The sequence below is a fragment of the Ips typographus genome, linkage group LG9, assembly GCF_016097725.1.
Source record: "Ips typographus isolate SLU linkage group LG9, UJ_Ityp_2.0, whole genome shotgun sequence".
Lineage (NCBI taxonomy): Eukaryota > Metazoa > Arthropoda > Insecta > Coleoptera > Curculionidae > Ips > Ips typographus.
The window spans coordinates 4,451,437-4,470,294 of record NC_138430.1 but is presented as its reverse complement, the minus strand read 5'-3'; the positions used below and the strand labels follow the sequence as shown (position 1 = coordinate 4,470,294).

General features: G+C 32.4%; 5 protein-coding genes across 9 annotated transcripts; 3 read left to right on the top strand and 2 right to left on the bottom strand.

Moving 5' to 3' along the window:
• The first annotated feature begins 131 nt into the window (after positions 1 to 131).
• gdl (gonadal protein gdl) lies at positions 132 to 1,152 on the top strand. Of its 2 annotated transcripts, none has more exons than XM_081987118.1 (4): positions 132 to 429; positions 510 to 670; positions 720 to 856; positions 912 to 1,152. In XM_081987118.1, the coding sequence occupies exons 2-4, from the start codon at positions 520 to 522 to the stop codon at positions 1,047 to 1,049; spliced, it is 426 nt and encodes a 141-aa protein (XP_081843244.1). In that variant the 5' UTR covers positions 132 to 429; positions 510 to 519; the 3' UTR covers positions 1,050 to 1,152. The 2 variants fall into 2 exon arrangements, with proteins under 2 accessions (XP_081843244.1, XP_081843243.1); XM_081987117.1 differs by having other exon boundaries at positions 136 to 446.
• Positions 1,153 to 1,470: 318 nt separating this feature from the next.
• Positions 1,471 to 5,797, bottom strand: LOC145734042 (1-acyl-sn-glycerol-3-phosphate acyltransferase delta-like). The gene is made up of 7 exons (XM_081987104.1): positions 5,703 to 5,797; positions 5,236 to 5,483; positions 5,006 to 5,178; positions 4,012 to 4,173; positions 3,619 to 3,957; positions 3,335 to 3,554; positions 1,471 to 2,163 (listed from the first exon to the last, which is right to left on the bottom strand). Exons 2-7 carry the CDS (start codon positions 5,411 to 5,413, stop codon positions 2,066 to 2,068), a joined length of 1,170 nt encoding a protein of 389 aa, XP_081843230.1. The 5' UTR covers positions 5,414 to 5,483; positions 5,703 to 5,797; the 3' UTR covers positions 1,471 to 2,065.
• Positions 5,798 to 5,922: 125 nt separating this feature from the next.
• LOC145734044 (uncharacterized) lies at positions 5,923 to 8,239 on the top strand. Of its 3 annotated transcripts, none has more exons than XM_081987109.1 (7): positions 5,923 to 6,084; positions 6,464 to 6,561; positions 6,618 to 6,792; positions 6,887 to 7,087; positions 7,416 to 7,588; positions 7,641 to 7,839; positions 7,892 to 8,239. In XM_081987109.1, exons 2-7 carry the CDS (start codon positions 6,490 to 6,492, stop codon positions 8,128 to 8,130), a joined length of 1,059 nt encoding a protein of 352 aa, XP_081843235.1. In that variant the 5' UTR covers positions 5,923 to 6,084; positions 6,464 to 6,489; the 3' UTR covers positions 8,131 to 8,239. The 3 variants fall into 3 exon arrangements, with proteins under 3 accessions (XP_081843235.1, XP_081843236.1, XP_081843234.1); XM_081987108.1 differs by having other exon boundaries at positions 5,934 to 6,084; positions 6,396 to 6,561; XM_081987110.1 differs by lacking the exon at positions 6,887 to 7,087 and having other exon boundaries at positions 5,930 to 6,084; positions 6,396 to 6,561.
• A 594-nt stretch (positions 8,240 to 8,833) lies between these two features.
• On the bottom strand, positions 8,834 to 11,770 carry Obp73a (Odorant-binding protein 73a). 2 transcript variants are annotated; one of them, XM_081987116.1, is made up of 6 exons: positions 11,615 to 11,770; positions 11,350 to 11,449; positions 10,737 to 10,825; positions 9,927 to 9,962; positions 9,706 to 9,862; positions 8,834 to 9,647 (listed from the first exon to the last, which is right to left on the bottom strand). In XM_081987116.1, the coding sequence occupies exons 1-6, from the start codon at positions 11,678 to 11,680 to the stop codon at positions 9,574 to 9,576; spliced, it is 522 nt and encodes a 173-aa protein (XP_081843242.1). In that variant the 5' UTR covers positions 11,681 to 11,770; the 3' UTR covers positions 8,834 to 9,573. The 2 variants fall into 2 exon arrangements, with proteins under 2 accessions (XP_081843242.1, XP_081843241.1); XM_081987115.1 differs by having other exon boundaries at positions 8,834 to 9,656; positions 11,615 to 11,766.
• Positions 11,771 to 14,538: 2,768 nt separating this feature from the next.
• Cpr73D (Cuticular protein 73D) lies at positions 14,539 to 18,825 on the top strand. The gene is made up of 10 exons (XM_081987100.1): positions 14,539 to 14,647; positions 15,816 to 15,993; positions 16,151 to 16,376; positions 16,441 to 16,635; positions 16,693 to 16,814; positions 16,872 to 17,027; positions 17,080 to 17,526; positions 17,649 to 17,840; positions 17,895 to 17,985; positions 18,045 to 18,825. Exons 1-10 carry the CDS (start codon positions 14,630 to 14,632, stop codon positions 18,229 to 18,231), a joined length of 1,812 nt encoding a protein of 603 aa, XP_081843226.1. The 5' UTR covers positions 14,539 to 14,629; the 3' UTR covers positions 18,232 to 18,825.
• Positions 18,826 to 18,858: the final 33 nt, after the last annotated feature.

Here is an 18,858-nt window from a genome sequence, read left to right as displayed (position 1 = left end):
TCTGTCAGCAACAGCTGTTTTACAGGACAAAATTTAGGTTAGAATCCTCGTTTGTATATTCAATTTCAATAAAAAGATTCTAGAAAAATAGGTCTTCATATGACTTTGACAGATTGAGGTCAAAAAAAAAAAATCAACAATCAACAAACAAAAACTCTTGTCTCTACCAAAACAACTTTAGAATAAAAACAAAACTCATATGTTTATTATTGCTCTGTGGATTTTATTAATGTTATTGTTTTCGTCCTTATTTCTTATATTTTCATCTATTGTTGAAGATATTGTGTTGCAGAGAATAATAGAATAGATAAAAAAAACCTTTTCACACATAATACTCCAAGGATAGTTATTTAAAAAAATATGGAACTGGAAGACCCCCAAGTTTTACAAAAGAAGCTTTACTTTCTGTTAGAACAGCTGCAGAACATGGCAAGTGAACTTCCACTGTATGTCTTACATTTTAGTATCATGAATAGGGCTGGTAGGTTTACCAGTTATATTTTTTACAGGAAATATCAAATGAGATTGCCCTATGAACTGCTTTCAAGCTTAGCAAACTGTCTGCTGAATGAAACTGTATTTGAAATAGTCAAAGGGCTGCTAGAGATACAGCATGTAACTGAACAGCATCTATTCCAACAACGATTGCAGTTTATAAATGCTAAAAAAAGTAGGTTGCTTTTGGTAACTTTGCAGAAGAATAACCACATAATTTCCAGTTGAGGAGCAAGATTTGCTGAAGGAGTATGAAAACAATTCTGAAAAAAAAATTGAGGTTCTGCAGAAATTTATGATCCAACAAAAAGAAGACTTAAAGGAGTTTGATATGAAGCTAGTGTTAGAACTTGACAAAAAAGTAAGTTAATCAGTGTTTTGGTTGGTTTGATACACATTTTTGGTACTACCTCTAGGTGGCTGACCAACAAAAGATTCTAGAACAGGCTGGAGTCACTGGATTTTATTATACTACTAATCCCATAGAAATTAAAGTTCAAATGCATTTGTTGGATTTTCTGTTGAGACTTAGTCAAATGCAAATGCCAGTGTGATAAATAAACAAAACTCCACTATAAAGTATTATGAAGCTCATTTACTCTGTATTTATTATATAAGGTCCACCGTTTTATTACAAGCTGTTTTATTTAAAAAACATTCTTTTGTTTTTTTTACTAGCCAAAAACATTGCCCTAAATTTTCCATAAATCATCTAGAAATTAAACCAATTTATTTTAAAAACTAATCTGCGTCAAAATATGAATACGTTTTTAGGTAAACTTTTAACACATTTTTTTAACTTATTTTGACAGTTATTCCAGTGATTTAGTCCAGTCCTTAAAGTTAAACGTGTTTAAATAGATAATCAGTATCTGTCTTTTTGAAATATCAAAATCAACAGGTGACTTATTTTCTAAAATGTTACTCATTTCTGATCCTTTGCGGATGAATTTTTGCCAAAATCAAACTTCTCCAACTCATCCAAGTTTTATTAACATGTAAATATAAAAGAAAAGCCCCAATAAATTAAGTTAAATACTTCTTCCATATATTATTTTTTATCACTAGACTGAGTATGAGAAACTAAATAGTAATAAGCCAAAATAACGTTAGATTAATTGGCACAGAGAGTAAAAATGTGTTAGACTCTATTAACGTGTGGTAGTCAGAAAAAACGATTAAAAATTATCAAGATTTACATTAAGTACGTAACTATACATAGTAAACTACTGTTGCCGTTAAAACATGAAAAATGTAGATTCAACTTGCCTTTGAGTAAATGCACTTTTAATTGTAAATTTAATTTAATCTAAAGAGAGTGATGTGTATTCCATTTAACGCTTAACTAATCATTTACCAAAAAGTGCACTCAAATAATTAATTTTTTTTAACTAAATAAAGGCAGTCGTAATTTTTAAGTACTTGTCAGCTGTCAAATACTAATATATGGGTTCCGTGCGTTTTTGTCACTTTACCAAGAGAGCAGTGTAAAGATGACGTAATTTGACGAACATTAAATTGGCTCTGCTCTATAGAGCCTAAAAACAAATGGTCCGTGATATATTTATGTTTATTCCGACTTTGATTGGTGTGTGTCCACTTGGGTTCCATACGAAGAAGCGTTCTTTGTTTCCGACATGGCGATTGTACGCTTAAGAAGTGTATAAACTGAAAATAAATACAATTTGAAATATTGTATACTATTTTTAGTAATAATAATTATAAAAATGTATTAGTTGAAATTACACATAAAACCAAATCACTTGATACAATCAATAAGGATTTGGCAGATGTATGGTTGTGGTTAAGTAGGAATTGAATCTCTCTTAATGTGGAAAAATGTTCAAAAAGTAATACACAAAAATTTTCTCTTCTAAATAACTTTAACAGAATACATATTAATAACGACGTAATGCCACAAGTGGAATATGCTAGAAACTTGGGAGTGATGTTCGACAGTAAGTAATTATTTTAATTGTGTCTCAGTTTGATTAGTGCCACATCGTGTATTATAATTATCTAAGTAAGGAATATAAGGACAAAATATAGAAGCTTCAAAATTCAGCAATGAGATTTGTATATAAAATAGGTAAACTGTTACTCCTTTGTATAAAGAAAAAAGAGTTTTAAAGGATAATTTACGAGTTAGATTCCTTTTAAGTCTATTTTTACAAAGGAGTTTAAAAAACCGAACACTTTACTGTTTACCGTCCTTGGTATGTACCTACATAGGAAATCAATATAGGAAATCGGTTTTCAACTTTTTGTGCTTGTAAATAATGTTTTTTACAGCAAATTAAAATAAAATAAAAAAAAAAATATAAAATAAAATATGAAATGTCTAAGGTTTATATGTTTATACAGTCAAAATAGTAGTATTAAACTAAGAAGAGAGATTTGAGATGAGATTCAAGATTCCATTTGACACTCTAAAATAGTCACATGACCTTCAGAACAACAATTTGACCCTAAATATGGTCACGTTGTGACTGCAAGGATAATACTTTAACATAAAGTAGAGCCACATGATCTTCAAGATTCCATTCGACGCTTTAAAATAGTCACCTGACCTTAATAGCTGAAAACCATCAAACCAACACGCGACATTTTGACATTAAATATGATCATGTGACTGCAAGCATACCATTTTAACCTTATGAAGAGTCAAATGATTCATTCATTTCTTCAAGATTCCCTTGGACACTTGAAAGTAGTTATGTGACCTTAGTAGCTGAATTTAATAGTTGAAAACCATCAGGTGACATTAAGAAAAACAATTTGACATTAAATATGATACACCTTAGTGTGAAATGATTAAATAAAGTTCATTGATACTTACATGTGAAAAGGAGAGTGATTCCAATAGAAAAGTACACAATTTGACCACTTAGAAACAGTTTAACCAAGTAATAAAATAATGGCACCAGAACACTAATCAGCCAGAATACTTGGTTAACTATCGGCCATATTCGTCGAGGTGTCTTCCAAGGTTCAACCCGTTTTACTCCAGACGTTTTGAAAAGATCGCCTGTTTCAATAAAGCTCTCCTTCATTTTATCCTTTTTTTTTTATAAAAAAAAACCTTGAGTCTCAGACATTTGGAAAGCTTTTTGGTAAACTTACCTTCACAACAAACATCTGCCTTAAATATTCTTCTTGCTCAGGTTCTGAATTCGGAACCTCCTCCATAGAAACTCGTTTAATATACAAGTGTGCAACAACATTTTTACCAAACAATAAGTTTGTCATGGTGGGCGCTACTGGATCGCTCTCTCTAAATACGATTAACGTATCGTAAATTGCCGGTACTCTGCCCTTCATCGAAGTTAAACTGGCCACGAAACCTTTGGTTCTTGGCAGCAAGTGATGTTTAAGTGCAGGTAAATTGTTTTTATGTGCAAACTCTAAAGATATTTCATGTTTTTTAGGTGTAAACCTGGTTCCTTCAGGGAACAATAACAGCTGAAATTTGTGTGTAATAACACTAAAATGTGGCTAAAATGATGTGTCACTCACCCACATGGGATCAGGATGTTCTGCTAATTCTTTAATCTGTTTATTGATAATATCTTTGTCTTTCTCATAAGATCTTTCAAGAAAGACAAATTCGGCAAATTTCCAGCACCATCCTAAGATAGGCATATATTGGATTACTCTCTTTGCATATGCCTTGCAATTCTGAATAAATGTAAAAAAATTAAGTTAGACTTAAACATCTGAAGAAAGACAAAACGCAGTTAAATAATGAAGTTATTTAGCTGATAAGATAGGCCAGATACATTTTTGAAAAGAAATCTTTGTCTATAAAAATAAAATTTACTTGTGTAATGCATCTTTGTCATATTTATTTCAGGACTGTGTTTAGCTAGAATAAGAATACTTTACACTACTACATAGTAATTGTATTTTGCAACTTTGCATTTGTTGTGATGCACTATGGCCCATATAAATTACCATGCCATTAACAATTTAAATTTTGGTGTGACATCAGTATTGTGTATCTACTTTATGTATGTTGGGTAAGCTCATGTATTTAAAGTGGTTTATAAAAAAATCATTAAAAATTATGAACCTTTAATCAAATAGTTGCTACGCCTGTAAGCAACTACTTTAGAACGGTTTTGGAAGCCAATTCTCACAATATTTGAATGTTACTGAAGTTTAAAACCTCAACTCTAAATTAATATAATTTTGAATGTTCTGTATAAACTAATATAAAAATGGTTGCTTTAAAGCAATTTTTAAGCTGCTTTTCTGGTTTGCTTATAAAGATGTAGATAGTTAAACAAAGGTGACTGTAAATATATTTATAGTTTATAAAATAAATTCAGTTTCTCAGATTAAAAATTGTCCTTAATGAGCTCTAGTTTACTGTATTATTTCTTTACAATTTCGATTCTAAGCTCATTGTTTAAGAACAATGTAAGGAAACTAAATTTTTCTTTACAGGAGATTAATTAGTAATCCATTTGATAACAAAAAAAAAATAAGACAATGCTTGAATACTTACTCCCAGAACTCCCATTTTTTCACAAGCCATCCAGCCCATAAGCCAGTCAATTTCATATGAATGATTCATAATGCAGTATCCATGTTCTTTACCAAAATATTTGTTCCAGTCATCTTTATCAATGTATAACTGTAAATCCACATTTGCCCACCATTCTGCCACACAAACCAGCTCTACAAAGTAAAACTTTTGCAGACCAATCTATCAGTAAATAGTAACGGTATACTTACGTGAATACAAGGTGTAACATAGATAGTAATTTATTTTTCGATATAGGGTTTTATTGAATGGCCTCAAACCCACATAAAATACTGCCTGTACTAAGTTTACTATCAAGCCTGAAGTAAAAAACGTCATGGCAAAGCACAAATGTGCAATTGGGGATTGTTTCAAAACAGTTAAATCCATATTATTGGGGGTAACTTATTGAAAATGTATTTACTTTTTATATGACCACTGCACAATAGGTACAAAGCTGCTATAAGTTAAATTTATATTATTAGATACTACTGAAACATCCAGAACAATGCGAACTTTGAACTGAATGCTTAATTAGTGTTGGTTTCAACTGGAATTTATTAAAATACTTAACAATACTAAAATAGCCCCACAAGTAGTGATAGTGAATCTGAATGTATGAACTTATAGATAACACTTAAACAATATTCAGGTCATTAACTGGAATAATCTTTATTACCAGTATACTTCCAAGCTTCTTAAATTTTGATAAATTTAATGATAATTAACAACAATCATGATAAAGTTTATTCAGTATTAATTATTTGGGTTATACTGTCAACTGTCTTAATTGTTTTACAAACACATCATTTGTCACTTTTGACTTTTGACCAGTTGACATTGACAGACTTTTGTACGCTGTGAAAAGAAACGAACAGAGGGAAAGTTTTCTATTTTCATTATTATTTTAAGAGTGAAAATAGGCTAGAAAAAACTAAGATAATATAGATAATCTACATTTCTAAACAGCTTAACAGCGATAATTTTACACCCTAAAAACGCGTTCAATGCAGAGTAACACGCGCGCGTGTTTTGCACCAGAACTACACTAGATCAGAACCGTAAGTCACATTTAAAGTATATTCAAGTAATTTATTTCTTTCAAGTAACGCAATTTGTTTGACTTCAAAAAACACTAATAATATCTTTCTTTACCTACTACAGTAACAGTATCAGGTTTAAGGTTTATAAATTCCATTATACTGTTATGTAAAGACGCTTCTATACATTAGTTATGCTCTTATTATTGTAACTATCTACTTAACCGTAATGTTTCGGGTTTCTTGAATGTTGAAAAGAATACACATTTTGAATTCATCATAATATTTTCAACTGAAAAGTGTAAGGTTGGCAATATGTAATCTGTATTCAGGTGATCGCGTTGGCAATACTGGAACTGTCTCCATTTTGTATATTGTGGGAAACAAGTTCAAATTTCAGGAATTTTTGGTTTATCTAAAACAAAAATGGAGAACGGACCCAACTTTTTAGCAGAACGTGTGACAAAAACCATACAATTTGTTGAAATTTCTTTAAAGGTTTGACCCATACTTTTTAAGTAATGTATAGGTACTTTTGATTAAGTAATTTTTAGAAGGGGCATAAGCAACTTGGTGCAAAAAGCAAACTCTGCAATGAATATGAAAATTTTCTATCGGAAGAAATTAGTTTAGACAAGAATGAGGAGGATTTGGTCATGAAGATTAGAGAAGTTTCTGAAAAAAGTGAAGAAACACAGTCTGGGAAAGAGATTCTATTGAATTTGCAAAGTATGTTTTCATATGAACAATTCCACACACCTCATGTGTCAAATTTACTCTGGAGACACACTGACTTTTACCGTCTAAAATATAACGGTTCCAGCTGACATTGAGTTAAACGAAAATGTCTTGCAATCAAATCAGGATGAAATACGAAAGATTACCTTTCAAGATTTTGCTGATAAGCAGACGTTTAAAACTCAGTTTGAAGACCGGAAACATGAAATTCAGTTGTATTATTCTGAAGCAGCTGGAAAGATGTCAATTGAATTTGAAAACGCGGTAAAAGAGCATAAGCTATTTGGTAAGTTGTGACGTCATTTGTCAGTTGATCACAGAGAGGTTTCCCTTGTTTGAAAGTAACAGTTACAAGGTGAGTGACGTCACTCTAAGTACGGTTTCAATAATGCAGTTGATTGAAACCGTACCTTGAGTTTGTGTATTAAGAATATGCTAGTGGTGCCCAGAGGCTGTTTTAAAATACGAGTGTCTTCAAAATAGACTAACAAACCTTATTAAGTGGTAATGGGATTTTTATTATCATTAATAACAATGATAATTGGAATATAAATCACAAACGCAACTGTCTATGTTTTATAATAAATAACTAACTATTCTTCTCAACCTTCTAGAAGAAAAGCTTAAAGGTCAAATTGCCGTGGAGATAGGCAAAAAAAATATCAGGCTAAAAGAAGTAAAAAGTACCTTTCAAAAGAACATTTCTGAAAAACATGGGACTCTTTTAAGTTTGCTGAAGGAAGTGAACGAATTGCGTAAAACGTTAGATGATCTAAAAGCAAAAAAAGTATAGAGTGTTTATTTGAGTTGATGCTCAAAATAATGGTATGCACTTTCAGAAGGCAAACGTGTCACAACATAATAACTCTCGTAGGCAAAACGTGTTATGGTTTGAACCTGCGGTTCCTACTAGTTCAACCAGACCAAATCAGCCGATCCGACAAGTGTTTGATAGAAAACTGTCGGACGCAAATGATCTGAACATCTTAAATAAAACTAGTCTAGTGGATTTAACTACCAACTCACCCACCTTTGATGGTAGTCTGTACATTGATATAAGTTTGATAACGTTTGACTTGTTGGTTTTCAGGTAAATCAGTGGCTGACGTACCGTTGGCACAAGGCTTTATTAATAGTTCACAAAAGCCTATTACAGTACCCAAGTCTGACAGTAGTATACAGGATGATCCATGGGCGTTTAATGAAACAGAGCGAATCGAAATATCTTCTACCAGTGTGAATGTTCGAAAATTACCAAAGGTGTATGCAACTGGCGGTGCTAAGCGATACCAGCCTTTGGTCAAATCATTTCAATTTCAGTCTAAATGAATTTAGAGTTATGAATTGAAAGTACTGTTTCTTATTTTAGTTATTACTCGAAAAAGTGTCAACTTGGTTTGATAATGTAAGATTTTTTCATTAAAGAAAGTTTATTAAGAAAATGTGATTTTGAAATTCAAAAGTAATATTGTAACCTTTAGTACTGAAAATTGAATATTGGAATGTCTTTATGATATTTGAAATTCGAGTTTTAGACTATAGGAAGTTGATTCTGAAGCAAGAAAGTAATTAACCTAACCTAAAGCTTTAGTTGCTTGTTAGCTTTCAGATTTATGTTCTCATTGATCTTTCTAGACAAATAATGACATTTTCTAGAAGAAACAAACTCAAAATCTATATTTTTAACAGGTCAATAATTAAAAAAACGTCAAAATAGCTAAGTGTTACCCATATCAACATAGGGCCCTCTAAGAACAAGACCAACAATCTCCTGCAACTCAGTAGACCCATAGAAACCAACCAACTCCAGGTCTTCCATATTTGAACGGGCGGATGTACGCCCAGGAGACCTGGACAACCTCTCATCCAGAGCAGTTATTCGGTTTCTCAGGGAGTCGAGTATTCTGGATGAGCTTTAACTTATGTGTGAGTACACACAATAGACCTGCGGTCGCGGTGGAGGGCAGAATATGCCCATTCACGGTACATAACTAACTATATCAACCCATATCAAAAAAAATCAACCACTTACTGGTGTTACGTGACAAATTTATTACAATTAACGCAGTAATCAATACAAACAAAGCAAGTGAACAATCATTTATTGTCACTGATTGAAAAGTGTAAAAATGTAATTAGTGCAAATTAAGCACTTCCAGGTGAGAACAAAGGTGATACAGTTACCATTGTTATTATATAGGTTACGTATACCTAAGACCATTCTAAAAAAGCCAATAAGTGAATGTGAAGGTTGAAGTATTACCTGATATTGGTATAATTGCTTTGGTACTATTTTTTCACCTCATTCGAAGTCATTTTCTTAAAAAAATAAATATTCAGTATAAATAGTGTCCAAAGCAGCAAATGAAGGTAATTTAGAAAAAGGTGCAAAAAGAGAGAAAAACAGGAAAGCAAAATTAAGGTGTTTATAAGAACAACTCAATGACTAAAATTGAATTTTTTATCTTTTTTGTTACAGTAATTGAAATAATCCAGTTTTGTAAAAAACACTCTGTATTAAAAAAAACTATTTGTTATTAATTACTACAAATGAACCGACTAGATTGGTATAAACATTTCCCACTTGCGTAATAATCCAACGGTGCGCAAAACGTTAATTAAGACTTAAACTCGTTATGTACATCAAGCTGAACTACCTTTATATAGTTTAATATTAAATCTTACTAGTTTAAGTGAACACAATTTGTACCTTATTTGATAAGTACTGATTTTACAAAATTTAATTACCTACTTGCTTGAAGGAATCGAGTTCTAAGGAGTTTGACCGCAGTATTTTGCAACTTCTTCAGACACACAGTCGAATACTCCGTAAGCTACATCGCATGCTGTTGATGCTGAAAGTAAGCGTTAACTTTGTTAAAGCTGCTTACTTTAACTACTTACCAGTTCCGTTTTGAGCCGGTATATCGTAAGTTTTCTGCGCTTTCCCTAAACATTTAGTCACTGACTGCAAAGTGGCTAAAACGTATTCCTTTTGGGTGATTCCTTCAGTGTAAAGTGATACCAAACCATCCACAGTTGGGAATCCATACTGGTTTACCTGCGATTATCGTATTTTGTTTGTATTCAATCATAATAAACTGTAATAAATGTTGTTTACTTACTGCATTCATTTTTCGGTACACACATTGTAGGAGGCACTGAAATGAACAAAGTTGTTAATTAAATTTGTTGAATATGTTAAATGTAGTTTAAAAGCAATTTTTAGTCTTAATAACGAAAGTAGTTTGTGTAATATTGCAAATGTTCTTCCGGTTACTTACGCAATATTTGATTGGTTAAAATTGTCAAAAAACTATTTAGATTTAAGCTCCTTAATTGACTTTCTACAAATTTCTATTACTATATGAATATTTATCAATTTCAGTTCTACAAAATAGTTTTTATTCAATAATCATTTAAACCGGAAAATAGTTGTAATAATAAGGTGCAAAAAACAAGTTATTGCACAGCTAAACAAGCAATAACTTCATTAAAAAGTCTGATGTAACTGTCATTAAAAAAGCACGTTAATTTCTTAAATTTTTAAACAATAACCAACCCTTGACCCAAATTATTTTACCAATTTACGATTAACTCATAACGACAATGTCATTGGGTAAGTATCGGAAACACTTTCTCAATAGAGGATGTACAAGTTTTGTCATTGCTAAATTGATAGATATGAGTGCAATTATGTAGAAATTCATTGAAAGATGGTTTTTCTATGATTACTGTATAAACCATTATTCTAGATCGATTGACACACTTTCTAGGACATGTTACAAGAGCGGGTAATGGAAAGTTCAGGGGTACTAACAAGTTAATAGGCAGTTTTTTAGTTTTCTTTGTCTAACAATTCTATAGAAATGTTATTTGTTCTTAATTGGCAGAGAAGATCTTCTCTATTAATGCAATTTGTAGAGGACACTTACCCCAGCAATCTTTTTTTCATCATCATTGAAAGTGGACCTTCTTTTCCTGCTTACTTTATGTTCGTTGATATTCAATGCTTCTAAGGCTTCTGCAAATAAAAAATACGAATTACTGTATGGATATGTGATTTTAAGCAAAAGCAGCAAGTTAAAGGCTGCAATTTTTTAACCAATCTCAAACTGCTGTGATTTTTGCATGTAGACATCAATCTACGAGTATAATTAAATTACTATTGCCAAGTCCACGTGTGCAGCATTTGCCAAAATCACAGCACAGTGGGTGACCAATAACTGCACATGTGAACTTCACCATTTTTTCTTAAAATCCCAGTATTTACTTGCTTTCTGTTAGAAGTGAGTTACCGAGTAAACCTCTTTTTGAAAGTAAGTTTTAATTTAACAAATATCATACAAAGAGTTTTAATTTGATTAAGTCATAATAAGATAATGCAAAATCATGAAACTGAAATGTAATTTTTCGTAAATCAGGAAAAGTTTAAGATAATTGCTTGTCACAAAAAGTCAAGTCAACAAATTGGAGAAAACAACTTAAAAATATTCCTCATGGGTATACACATCATAACCTTTTTAAAGAAAAATTATATTTACTAACCTGATAAAATAGCAATTTTGATTTCATCCTGGCATGTATTGATCACATCCTCGATTTTCTTCGGAGCAGCAGTAGGAATTTCGCATTTATTATTGGTTTTCTGGAATCAAATATAAAAATAAATTAAAACTAATCATTAAACAGTTTTTGAAGATGTCAGTTTGTGTTAATTACTCTTTTACATTTTATCCAAAATGAAACAAATATACAGAGAGATCAGTGATATTTATACTAACTTGAATAACTAAATGCTGTTATATCTTACCTGGAGAGCTGATGTCTCAATTAGTACCAATACTAGAACGAGAACAAGTTTGCCGACAGTCAACATTTTTATTTGCGAGCTGCTAATTCCTCAAAGATCACAGGAATACTAAACTGTAATAAAATAATTTACACGATCGGTCACAAAAAGTAGTTCTTGCGAAATGTACACTTGACTCCTTCTATTCCTTTTGCAAGACCCCCATGCTGCTTGAACGACGCAATGGCAGAATGCATTTTACCGTGGTAGTACCCGAGGAAAATATGTATATTATTAGTAAAAAAATGTAGGTTTAGTTGAGTTTGTATTACCAAAAATAAAGCTTTTAAATAAATATATTAATCTTAGTCTAATAATTTATTTTAGAATGATTTCATTATGGTTTTACAGCTTGGATTTAATTAGGCAGAACGTATTTAATTGTAATTTTACAGCAATATTGGCACTTAAAATCTGCACAAGATATATTCCTATTACGACATTTACGGCCTTAATAATATTATGAAAATGCACTGAGACCAGGCACGATGCGTGCCACTTTCACTTTGTAAAAAAAAGGAATATTGTATTTAAATTTTCAGTTAAATAACGAATATAAAATGCCTGGGTACCTATACACGGTTGTAATGAGCTTAATTGAGTAAACCAGTCTAATGAACTGTGGAAGTAACCACGTAAGTGGTTTTAATTGCAATATGACTTTTGAAGTACCTAAAGTTCGATTTATTTCTATCTATTATCTTATTATAATACAAAAAAATTATACACTGTAGCCTTTACAAGTATCCAAAATATCTTTTGTCAACTTCCTACAATCAGATCAAGATGGCAAACTTGAGTAGGTATAATAAATGGATCACTTTGTAGTGTATTATCTTTTTAATAAAATTGTTGAAAAAGAATAGATTCTTTTACAAATTAAACATCTCGCATTTATAATAGACCATACATTATTAGCATAAGCTTGCAAAAAATGTTGTAAATGAGACTTGTACTGCTAAAATAAACCAATATTAATAGGTAACTTACTTTTTGGTAGAAAGGCTTAAAATCTTCTTCCAAGTTTTTCTAATATTTTCTCTATCCACAATCAGCTCTCCTGCATCGTTTACAAGTTTTCCCACATTTTTCCTTTTGAACTTTCCTGGCATTTCTCATCCAGTTCTTTTTGTTTGGCCTCACGAATATACCTCTGTATGCTGAGAAACTGTTTTTTTGTTTTCACCGTTCTTCCATTAGTAACATTAGTAAATGTCTTTTGTCATCCATGATTTATTTTTCGCTTCATTGTTTCTCCGATACCCATCTTTGACATTAGTATGGTTGTTTCAGCAAGTATCATTATTATTGGTTCTTTTGTGTTATTAGTCTCTTCCGCAATCAGTCTGCATTTGTCGTTGATGTCCTTCTTTACTTGGTTCCTTACTATGTCAATCTTAACACCCTCAAAATCCTAAGTATAGCATTAGCAAGTGGCTATATACTTGGTATAAGCTTTCTCGATATGCAGGTGAACGATTTTTGTACGTGTATGTGTTGTACACATACTCGTACATTGTGGTAACCTCGTTCTACTGTATTTTCGTTTCCATTTCTCTTAATTTTTTGTGACTTGGAACTGTGGATTCTATCTTCCAGAGGCACACTGACAAAGGTTTTGGACAATTTGACCAGATTACTGGTTCCTATACTTCTTTAAGATTTGTGTTATTCTTTTTAGGAATCCATGTAAAATTATTTGGGTTTCCGTATTAGGATCCGTATTATCTTCTGTTATAATAATACAATAAGATTAAGCTTTAATGCTGGAAACTGTAGTGATGGGTAAATTACCGGTAATAGTATATTAACTATCAAGAACAGTAAGTAAGCTTTACTTACTGCTCCGAAAAAATAGATTCATCAGGGTCAATACAAATTGTATTTTTTTGTTTTTTCCAAAAATCTCTATCATCCGACTTTAGTATAAAAGGAGTGTCATTAAATGGCTTCCAGAATAATCGTATTTGCCTGCATTTGTGAGAACATCCAAGATCTTTGATACTATTTAAGACAGAGAATTCTGTAACATCTAACATTTTTCAAACCGAGTTTCAGTTCTCTAATTAAATAATTATTAATAGATAATGTAGTGGCATTCATAACTTTAATACTAACACGTCATCTCTACTAATAAAATTACCAATTTTGTTTGTAAACAATTTAAATAAATTCCCACATTACATATGCAACCACCCAATATTTGTTAATTATGGTTACCTTGTTTCTCAAATTAATTAAGAAAAGTTACTGTTTATGAGCAAGCTGCCAATAAGCAAAGCACTTATAAGTTCCAGCCAAACAAAGAAACTGAAAAGCTGTCAGCAAATTGATTTTGCTTCAATTAGTAGAATTATAATTTACTTAAAACCTCGTTAATTTGCATAAAACATGTAACGACCGAATGTCGATCCATATCTAAGTCATTGTTGGTATTTTTACAGGAAGTGTTATCTACGGTTTTGACCATCATTATGTTTTGGCGTCATAAACTCATTGTGAAACTTCCAAAAATTGTATGGGCAACATCAATCACTCGAGTTTTGCAATGAGCATGAAAATTGGTCTAAAATTGATGAACATAGTAAAGGGGCAAATGTATCTGAGTTTCATACTGGAAATACACAATATTTCAACGAATAGTTTACTGCAAGACTACTGACTAATACAATATCATTGTCCTGGAAGCTTAATTGTGATCAACAGACCGTCTCTAAACTTTATACCAAACAAGGACATCTTCAGATCTTTACGCTAGACGAAACTCTCGGCACTAAAACAATAGTTTCTTGAATAAGATTCATTACTTTAATAAATATCTTATGTTTGGGCTATCCAATTCATATGTTTCATTAACACAATGCTTTAGAGATAAGAAGCTGAGACTACCCCACTATAATCAACGGTATAAAAGATTTTTTTAAACTTTTTTTTGTTCAGTAGTAACCGTGTTATTGGGCATTTTGTTTCGTCATAATGCATTTATATACGAATGTAAGTTGAATGGTGTGTGACAAGTGAAGTTTTGGTCAAATCGTTGTTGGATTATTGTGTGGCATGTTCAATAAGGGTTTTCCTGTATAAGTTTGAAGTTTAGTTGTATTCAAACACTCACACTGGGAATGACCCAAAAGGCTAAGTTAATCAAACAAATTGTTGTAGAAAGAAGATTCTTGACAATTACCAGACCGTTGAACAGTGTTATTACTAACTTAGACACTCAAAATTACATTTTTGAATCATCATAAACATGTAATCATTCTACACTATGGTCCAAAGCGTTTAAACATGTTGGACAGCAATTGTTTTTGCTTTAATTATATGAGGAACTTTAAATTGAAATTTAAGAGTAATGTAGTTTTTCAGAGACGTCTATTCAGCCTATTCGACAACATTAAAAGGGGTTAAAATTCGCTGAAAATGTTGCATTTAATGGATTTCCTTAAAATGATGATTGATAATTTCCTTTAATAGAGCTTCTGAAACCTTTTGAAATCTTCAGATCGTCAGAAAGATATTTTTGAGATGTTTACGAATATTGGAGACTGCTTACAAACATTTTCGCATTTTATAGGGAGGATTTTTATCAAGTCACTTACAAAGTCAGAGAAAATTCTCTACACTGCAAAATGCTATTTTATGGCAAATCAAAATTGTTTCAATAACCTCTTAAAAGCACATTAATATTAATTATGACAAGACAATGCGCTAATTTGCAATTCTGTTTAAATTAAAACCCCAATTATTTGTAAGGACATCAGATTTAAGACGATTAAATAATAATAAACGTTGTTTCATTAACAAACAGTGTGGCATCCTGTTGCTTACGTGACGTAGGTATAATTTAAAAACATACAAATCTACACGTAATTTTTGCGAACAAATCATGAACAAAGCATTTTGTCCTGAAGTTATATTTTTCGAACCCGAATTCCAGAATAATAATAAGTGCAGAAGATAAGCATAACAGAAAAAGAGTTTATCAAAACGTTCTCTAGAGGCTTCAATTTTCTTTACTATATAATTCTGAAACATGAAGCCCTTTTGTATTAGCCAAAATGAAAATAAACTAAGTATCTTGTATTCTTATTACTCAGGATTCATTAACATTTGTACTAATTGGTGAAAAACATAATTTCTCACTTCTCATTTCATAATTCAGGTAGCCTGGCAAGTGCTACTCATTACATTTGTGAATGCAGACGATACTGATTACAACGTAGTGCGCCCAGACGGCTCGTTTGAATTTGGATACAACAATCCAGATTCTTATCATTATGCAGATGGAAATCGAAATAATGTAGTACGAGGGGAATTTGGTGGCCGAAATCCAAAAACTGGTAAATTAGTAATATGCATAATAGTGAAGAGAGTGAAGTGTTTTAGAAGTTTAGATTAGTTGTTGTAGTTACTAGTTGTAGATTATTTATAAAGTTATATTATTAATTTGTTAAATTCTAACACAACTTTACAGATATTTGATATATTAATTTTCAGGTGCCATTGATACAACAGTGTACACAGCAGGTCCACGAGGATATCGACCTCGTGGTAAAAATGTCTACAGAAAATATGACCTCAACCAAAATGGTCCAAGACCTATTGGTTCTCCTGATGACCCCTATTACGACCCATACGAGGATCCAAGCTATAATTTTGCATTCAGGACGCGAACATACACCAGAGAGGAAAACGCTAATCGGATAGGTGACGTCAGAGGAAAGTAAGGGTTTATTCTTTAATGATGGTTCCATTATTTGTTAATGTCAAGATCTTCTTAAACATAGATACACATACTTGGATGACGTTGGAGAACGCCACAATGTAGAGTTTATTGCTGGAAAAAACACTGGATTCCATGTGAAAACCCCATTTCCTGATAGTAACCCTCGAGCTTATGGTCCCTTATATTTTAGAGGAAGAGGTCGTCCTTTACCTAGAGGTAGGACTTCAATTCAGAGAGGTCTTGATGGTAGTTACAAGTATGTATTAAATTAATTGAGTGAAAGCAGTTTGGATTACAATTTGCCGAATTTAAGGTTTGTTTCTGCTGGTCCAGACCAGAGACGCACAGAAGTAAGCGATTCTACCAATCATGTTAGAGGATCCTACACGTACCTTGATGATAAAGGAGTTCAACATTCAGTACACTATATTGCTGGTTAGTACAACTGTTAACATTTATTACTGTTATAGTCTATTTTATATTAATTTGTAGGACCAGAAACTGGCTACAGAGTACTAAAAACCGTCAAAGGCGCTCACCTGCCTGACGTATTTCCGTTCGAAACACCAGACATTGTTCCACCTGACTTTTACGACTATGATAAAGATGTTTTTGATACGGCCGCTAGTGGTACACCTTTTAAACCAGGTATTTGCAACATTCAATCATAGTTTTCTAAACTAATATCAGTTACATCTAGGGCGAAAACCAGTCAAACCAAAACCCACACCAGATTTGGGTAATGGTATTGATATCGGTAATAGTGATTTGCCAGAAGGTGATCAACCAGAAGGTTTTGGGACTTTCGGAAATAAAAAACCTGGTAGCGGAAGTACCACTGCCCGGCCAAATTCTAAACCAGTTTCCGGTTTTGATGAAGACAACGAAGAAGACGATGATATTGTAGATGATTTATTTGGAGGTGGTGGTGGAGGTGGAGGTGGAAGCTTTACTAAAAAGCCAAGTGCACGACCAACCACTCCAAGACCTTCACCTACTGGTAGGCCCACTATAACGACTTTCAAACCGAGTTTCAAGCCACCTCTACCGGCTGAAAAAGAGGATGACGGATCGTATAAGCCTGGAGGATCGGACGATGGGTCTTATAAACCTACACTAGATGAGTCTTCTGGTGGGAGCTCTACAGGTATGTATTCAACCAATTATTTGTTAGCTTCTTCACTGGTTGGTGGTTATGGTAGTTATTTTGTTTTTTACTCATCTTGATATAACTGTGTGAGACAAATCATCTATGTTGTATTGTTTCAGGTAGTTCGTCCGGATTTTCAGGATATCCGTCTGGAAAACCTACATCTGGACCCACTTTTGACGATGATGACGTAAGTGGATCTCCAGATACAGGATTGCTTGGAAGCGAAAGTGGACGCCCTTTCGGTAGTGGAGGAGGAAGTTCTGCAGGTTACGACAACTTACCAAATGGAGGAACGTTGCAAATTGAAGGTGAGATTTTGTTCTGGTTTTATTTATTAATCTAACTTGCATTTAAATATGCAGGAGGAAGTGAGTCCTGTCCAAAGTGTAAAGGAACTTTAGTGACAAATGTAGGTTTTAAACCGTTCCATGTACCACCAGGTGTCTCTGTAAGGTAATCATCATCGCTTATTCAGAGTCAAGTACAAAAATTAATTAATTCTTACTCAACAGGGCACATATTCAATCTATTGACTTATACCCACCGGTGTCAGCTACACCTAGTGACATTTTTAAGGCTGAAACTGCCCTGAAACGAGAGCAGTTGAATCAAGCTCCTAATAATGACACTCCACAAGCCAGCATAAAGAATTCTGTTACAGAAGCTGCAGTTACGACGACATTAAAAGAGAAAAATTAAATTTTATAATTAGCAGTTAGTATTTAATTTAAAAAGTAATCTTATTCAGTCACATACATACTATTTTATAAAACTGTTGCCATTTAGAACATTGATGATCATGTTTACAATCATAAGAAAGTCCGGTTTTCAGGGACTCACCAGGCTCTCTCCAGGATATTCCAGATTGTTTCATCTAATTATTAGGCTAGGTTAGGTTAGGTTAGAAAGCTAGTTAGTTTTAATTGACCAATCACATACTACCACTGTTATGATATTTACGCAAATGCTGCAGATGTAGACTTAGCATTACTGTTATTTTTGTAAAGTAGCATAATAAACACTACAAATTACAGAGTTTCTAACCCACCTGGATATAGGAAATTTGCCAGGATTCCGCAAACTTTTACAATAATACTTCACTTCTCCAATTCATCAAAAATTAAAGATAGAATAGAAGTTTCCTTGTGCGGAATTTAGGTAAATTACAACACTATTTTGTGGTTTATGATTGATCAATTAAAACCTACCCAATGTTGCACATATAAATTATTTGTAAAACTCATCTCTACTTATACTGTTTTTGTGTTATTAATAAATTGTTTCCTAGAAAAACAGTTTCTTTTCTAAATGTGTTATGTTATAAAT

Bases quoted from the DNA above. Each gene is read 5' to 3' on its own strand.
- gdl (XM_081987117.1), top strand. From the start codon at position 361: ATGGAACTGGAAGACCCCCAAGTTTTACAAAAGAAGCTTTACTTTCTG. The intron at 671-719 runs GTAGGTTGCTTT...CATAATTTCCAG, and splicing joins GTTTATAAATGCTAAAAAAA to TTGAGGAGCAAGATTTGCTG. The intron at 857-911 runs GTAAGTTAATCA...TACTACCTCTAG, and splicing joins TGTTAGAACTTGACAAAAAA to GTGGCTGACCAACAAAAGAT.
- LOC145734042 (XM_081987104.1), bottom strand. From the start codon at position 5,413: ATGGATTTAACTGTTTTGAAACAATCCCCAATTGCACATTTGTGCTTT. The intron at 3,958-4,011 runs GTGAGTGACACA...CACAAATTTCAG, and splicing joins AACATCCTGATCCCATGTGG to CTGTTATTGTTCCCTGAAGG. The intron at 2,164-3,334 runs GTAAGTATCAAT...ATTTATTTTCAG, and splicing joins AATCACTCTCCTTTTCACAT to TTTATACACTTCTTAAGCGT.
- LOC145734044 (XM_081987109.1), top strand. From the start codon at position 6,490: ATGGAGAACGGACCCAACTTTTTAGCAGAACGTGTGACAAAAACCATA. The intron at 7,589-7,640 runs GTATAGAGTGTT...ATGCACTTTCAG, and splicing joins ATGATCTAAAAGCAAAAAAA to AAGGCAAACGTGTCACAACA. The intron at 7,840-7,891 runs GTAGTCTGTACA...GTTGGTTTTCAG, and splicing joins CAACTCACCCACCTTTGATG to GTAAATCAGTGGCTGACGTA.
- Obp73a (XM_081987115.1), bottom strand. From the start codon at position 11,680: ATGTTGACTGTCGGCAAACTTGTTCTCGTTCTAGTATTGGTACTAATT. The intron at 10,826-11,349 runs GTTAGTAAATAT...TTTTATTTGCAG, and splicing joins CAAAATTGCTATTTTATCAG to AAGCCTTAGAAGCATTGAAT. The intron at 9,657-9,705 runs GTAAGTAGTTAA...GCTTACTTTCAG, and splicing joins ACCGGCTCAAAACGGAACTG to CATCAACAGCATGCGATGTA.
- Cpr73D (XM_081987100.1), top strand. The intron at 16,636-16,692 runs GTATGTATTAAA...GCCGAATTTAAG, and splicing joins GGTCTTGATGGTAGTTACAA to GTTTGTTTCTGCTGGTCCAG. The intron at 17,841-17,894 runs GTGAGATTTTGT...TTAAATATGCAG, and splicing joins AGGAACGTTGCAAATTGAAG to GAGGAAGTGAGTCCTGTCCA.